This window comes from Sorex araneus, chromosome 2 (assembly GCF_027595985.1).
Source record: "Sorex araneus isolate mSorAra2 chromosome 2, mSorAra2.pri, whole genome shotgun sequence".
NCBI classification, from domain to species: domain Eukaryota; kingdom Metazoa; phylum Chordata; class Mammalia; order Eulipotyphla; family Soricidae; genus Sorex; species Sorex araneus.
In genome coordinates, this window is record NC_073303.1 from 342,151,935 (window position 1) to 342,157,934 (window position 6,000).

Here is a 6,000-nt window from a genome sequence, read left to right on the forward strand (position 1 = left end):
AATCCAATTTATATGAATACTGATACAGGAAAATAAATAATAGAATTTTTAAAAAATCAACCTCTTGAAGGCCAGAAAGACAATACAGTGAGAGAGAGAGAGAAACAGAGAGAGAGAAAGAGACAGAAACAGAGAGAGACAGAGACAGAGAGAAGGAGAAAGAGAAAGAGAAAGAGAAAGAGAAAGAGAAAGAGAAAGAGACGGAGTTAAGGCCTTTCCTTGCAGTTGGCGAAACCCAATTTGATCCCCAGCACCCCACAAGATATCCCAGCAGCACCAGGAGTGATTCCTGTGCACAGAGCCAGGACTAAGTCCTAAACCTTCCTCTCAAATATTGGACTTATTGATACTTAGTTTTCGAGACAAACCCTTCCTATCAAATATTGGACTTATTGATACTTAGTTTTCGAGACAAACCCTTCCTATCAAATATTGGACTTATTGATACTTAGTTTTCGAGACAGCACTAGAAGGAGAGTTTTAGAACATTAGCTTTTCAAATGTCAAATCATGAAAGTGGTAACTCTTATAAGAATTTAGTAATAGTTACCATGGGCAAAGTGCTACACTTTGCCTATATTGCCACAAAATCTGATTCATTTATAAATGGTGTGGTTGGTTTTTGGTTTTTGTTTTTTGTCTTGAGGAGGGTCCTCCAAAGCAGTGCTTAGGGGACCCCTAGCCAGCTACACAGGACAGTGAGTAAACTTGCCAAGGATAGAGTGCAACTTAGGGTACTTGGAGGCCACTACAACCACATCCTGGTGCTGAATAGGTGTCCTGCACATGCAAAATATGAGTTGGGGACCCTTGTGCATATCTCTCCAATTTCTGTGTTTATTCTCTTTAACTTGGTTTGCAGGAAATCACAAATATCTGTGTGCCACCTGTAATGACCAATGGAGCCGATTTCATGGACAGCTCTGGTAAGTGAAAATCCAAAATGTATTTATTTGTTTTTGAAAGCAGCAATGTATTGAATTTTTTAAATACAAAAATTAAGAACTAATTATAAAATAATTTCTTAATAAGTTGCAAATATATGCTCACACTAAAGTAAGGTTTCCCAGTCACACATGCGGGGTGGGGGGCTGGGGAGGTGGGGGGAAGGGGGGAGGTATATCGTGATTCTTGGTGGTGGAATATGTGCACTGGTGAAGGGATGGGTGTTTGAGCATTGTATAACTGAGACTTTAACCTGAACACTTTGTAACTTTCCACATGGTGACTTAATAAAAGAATTTTTAAAAAAATAAATAAATAAAGTAAGGTTTCCATGAAATGGTTTACCATTAATGTATTAGACAATCCAAGACCAAAGTTTGACTTCAATAAGTTTTTCTGTCTACATTCCAATATTTTTCATATTTGAAAAATTGTTATATTTTTCCCCAACTTTAACTAAGTAAAATGTAGCTCTCAATTGCCCATTTTTATGAGGAGATATTTTACACATATAGAAATATAAAGAAAATATGCAAACACTATGTACCAACTAACTGACTGTATTAAACATTGAGCATATTTGTAGATAAAGCTTTGTATGTCCTTCATCTTGTTAATCTTCTTACTTCTCCACACTAACAGAATCCTGATTTGAGTAAATTTATGAATTTTATATTTTATCACAATGCAAAAGGATGATTTATGTTGTCATAAGGGTAAAATTATTTTTTTCATTCATCAGACAACTCCTAATGCCACAACTAAGGCAAAATTTAGAAAAACAATAAAACTTAATACCTAGATTTAAGTTTCTCTCAATTTAATATTTAACATTAGATTGTTCTTAAATGTTTGGCCTGCAAAATCTATGAGATCATATGTAACAAATGTAACAATCTGCCTTTATCTGTCAACCCTCACCTGTTTTACATCTATAATTACATAGGAAAAAGAAAACTATACTCTAGATTCTCTATAAAAAAAAAATACTTGGGGCTGGAGTGATAGCACAGCAGGTAGGGCATTTGCCTTGCACGCGGCCGACCCGGGTTCAAATCCCAGCATCCCATATGGTCCCCTGAGCACCACCAGAGGTGATTCCTGAGTGCATGAGCCAGGAGTGACCCCTGTGCATTGCTGGGTGTGACCCAAAAAGCAAAAAAAAAAAAAAAATACTTGAATAAAAGTATAATATGAAGTAAAGACAGAATGGTTATAACTCATTAATTGCAATTTAAAAACTGATGGTAAATAAGCAAAAGTGAATTTACCTGATTGTATTATTGTATGTTTTCAATTTGGTTTCCATATTAAGCCAATATGACAACTTTATCGCATTTTCTTTTTTCCTGAAGATAAACATTGAATTAGAAATTTTAGATTTGTGTACTGATCTTTCTGTTTTTTTTGGTTGTTGGCATTGAAAATTGATTTCCTTCAGGCACTTTATAATTGGCATGTTCTCAGAGCTATCTCATAGACCCTCTTCTGTTACTCTCACATAACAGAACAAACTGGAATGTCCCTACAACCCCTAATCACATAACTTTGTTTTTTTCCCCCACTTACTTGGCAACTGTTCACTGATATCAAATAATAGTCAAAACTTAAGTTAAAAATTACAGTGAGATATGTTACCAATTTTCTCCCATTTTCAGAAGTTTGTACAAATACTTATGCCGGAGGGACAGTAGTAGAAGGAGCTTCGGGGATGGAACTGACCACCAAGCTTGGAGCAGCAAATGGGTCTGCAGCCACTGGAGCATTTGGCACAGCCATTTGTTCTGCAGGACTGTCTGGAACAATGAGAACGAGGCACTCCACTGGAGGAAGCAATAGGGACTATGCAGAAGGAGCGATAAGCATGAATTTCCTGAACTCCTACTTTTCTCAGGTAATTTATTGGCAAGCTTGGTGGCTTTCTTACCTTACTTACCCAAGATCCTTTTGCTGTACATCAGACAAGCAGTGTGTGTATACATAATATATATATATAGTTAAAATACAAAAGAAAAATAGGGATTCTTCACCAAAATAGTAACAGATAACCTAGAATGGTACCCAAAATTGAGTTCCTGGTCAAAAGGTAGAATGTGTAGAGAGTCAAAAAGAGACTGAATAGCAGTGTATCTCTCCAACCAGAATAACAATGATAATAAATTCTTTTCTGTTTGGGAACCAAAGCATCCACTTTAGACAGGCAGAGCAGCCTATTTTGCATTTCCCGTACCAAAAAAATAAAAGAGGTAAGAATACAAAAATAAAAAGAGAGATAGAGAGAAAGAAAGGGGAAAAAATCTTTTCTGTATATGCATATATTTTTTAGTGAGTCATCACTGTATTTTCAAAGGAGTATGTGTCCCACAAAATTAAAAAAAAATCAATGTCCCAAAATTAAAAAGTGGGATAAGGGAGGTAGTAAGATTAGATGTAAATAAAGATCCAGAAAGGGAAAATATACAAGAACATAGAGGACTTTGGGAGTCAGGCAGTCTGCCTCATGGTTGATATCCAACGGAGGAGATAGACACATTAGAACAGATCTCTCAGTTCTGGTTCAGGACAGGTGAGTGCCAAGATGTGGTATGCAAGCAGATGAAAGTGACTATCTGAGGAGAGACTGCCATGGAGGCTTACTTAAGATTAGGACTCATGGGGCTGAAGCGATAGTACTGTGGGTAGGGCGTTTGCCTTGCATGTGACCAACCCGGGTTCAATTCCCAGCATCCCATATGGTCCCCTGAGCACTGTCAGGAGTAATTCCTGAGTGCAGAGCCAGGAGTAACCCCTGTGCATCGCTGGGTGTGACCCAAAAAAGAAAAAAAAAGATTAGGACTAATGGACCATTCCAAGGAGTGGGGTGGCCTTGGTTAAAGGACTAACTGGCCTGGGGGTCAGCTGCCATGGACAGTGCACTTAGAATGTGTGCCTCCTAGCTCCACAAAACCATGCTTTCGCACAAGACCATACCAAGAGGCTCGCGCTTGGTCTCTGGCTAACCCCAGGTGTCATACACAGTTGCACCAACCTATATTTAAGTTATTTCAAAATAAAAATTAAAGCATGAACCTAGGGGCTAGAGAAATAGTATGGAAGGTAGGACTTTTTCTTGCACATAGCCCGCCCATCTTCAATCCCTAGAATCCCAAATGGTCTCCCAGGCACTACTAGGAATAAGTCCTGAGCAAAGAGCCAGGAGTCATCCCTGAGTATCACCAGTTGTAACCCCATCAAAAAAAAAAATGAGCTTGGGCTACTCCATGGTGGGGGGGCGTAATTGGAAGTGCCCAGGACCCAAGATGTTGGCACACCTGGCTGTACTCCAGAAAACTATACGAGGTACCAGGAACTGAACTGGGATCACCCTTAACTGTACTATTTCTACAACCCTCCATCATTTTTAAGGCATATTAACTACATTATTCTCCAAATACCAAGTAACTTCTATAACAACAGAAAAATAAAATATGTGCCTTTATAGTCATAGATTATCTAAATTACATAATCATGATCCAACTTTGACCTCTATGAATAGTATTATTTTGTCAACTGAGTCTCTTTTAAAATTCCCTTTGCGGCTGGGGCTGGAGCGATAGCACAGCAGGTAGGGCATTTGTCTTGCACGCGGCCGACCCGGGTTCGATTCCCAGCATCCCATATGGTCCCCTGAGCACCACCAGGAGTAATTCCTGAGTGCAAAGCCAGGAGTAACCCCTGTGCAATGCCAGGTGTGCCCCCCCAAAAAAAGCAAAAAAAAAAAATCCCTTTGCGGGGGAGGGGGGCAGAGTGATAGTACAGCAGGTAAGACTGGCCATGCATGTTGCTGAGTCAGGTTCCATCCCCAGCACCCCATATGGTCCCCCAAGTACCACCAGGAGTAATTCTGAATGCAGTCAGGCATAACCTCTGAGCATCACTAAGCATGGCCCAAAAACCTAAATAAACAAATAAATAAAATTCATTTTTTCCCACTTTTCTCCATCTTTAGAAAGCACTTGCCTGTGCAGAGGAAGACGATGGCCAGGAAGCAAATGACTGCTTGCTGATCTATGACGACGAAGGAATGGGTGTCCCAAGTTCTCCCGTGGGCTCCCTAGGTTGCTGCAGTTTTATTGCTGATGACATGGATGACAGCTTTTTGGACTCACTTGGCCCCAAATTTAAAAAGCTCGCTGAGATTAGCCTTGGAGTCGGCGCCAATGAAGTCAAACTATCTCAGCAACCCACCACAGGAAGTGGTTCTGGGATTGAAGTCTGCAGTCATTCTGTAGGGACACAGCAGCTAGGATCAGCAAGGTACCAAACGCAGTCAGGCAGTCAAGGAGCCACCACTCTGTCTACTTGTGGCCCAAACCTCCAACCAGCCATTTCCATCCCTGACCCTTTGCAGAGTGGCAGCTTTTTGGTGACAGATACTTGCATGGCTTCTGGTTCCCTCATGCAACCAGCCACTGCAGTCTTTGACCCACTAATCACGCAAAATGTGATAGTGAGGGAAAGAGTGATCTGTCCCGTTGCCAATGTTCCTAGCAATGTAGTTGGTTCAACAGAAATACAAGGGTCATGTAATATAATTTGCCCACCAGATCCTTGTTCCCGTCTGATATGATCAGAGTGAACTGGAATAACAGACTAACCCGATATGAAATTTGGATCCAGTTATTTAAAATAGGATAGAAAAGTTCACAGTATTGGTCTAATTTGGTATTTGTTACTCTCATAAAACTGATTATGATTATACTTATTCTGGGTTATACACCCAAGCTAGCTATATTGTCACTCTTAACTCTCAAGTATTATTCAAGTGGTACTAAAACATAATGTTTTCAAAAACTAAAACATAAACTCACTCTCAGAAAATTCCAAACCATTCTTAAATTTCTGGGTTTTTTGTTTGCTTGTTTGTAGGTTTGTTTGATTTCAGTGCCAAAGAAAGGCATCTATCACTGCAAGTTGTCATGTGTTTTAGTGGAGTCAAGATCCCCCATTCTTGTCCCAGACACCATTTCTTAAGTCATTCATAATGATGTAGGAGTGTTATGGCATTTGAAAAAG

At 39.7% G+C, this 6,000-nt stretch overlaps 1 protein-coding gene across 1 annotated transcript in view; it reads left to right on the forward strand.

The window, feature by feature from the left end:
• Window positions 1–5,554, forward strand: part of DSG3 (desmoglein 3) — a 31,327-nt gene extending 25,773 nt beyond the window's left edge. The window contains exons 14-16 of the mRNA XM_004606040.2: window positions 863–926; window positions 2,604–2,839; window positions 4,934–5,554. Of these exons, the coding sequence (XP_004606097.2) occupies window positions 863–926; window positions 2,604–2,839; window positions 4,934–5,554 (921 nt within the window). The remainder of the gene's footprint in view (window positions 1–862; window positions 927–2,603; window positions 2,840–4,933) is intronic.
• Window positions 5,555–6,000: the final 446 nt, after the last annotated feature.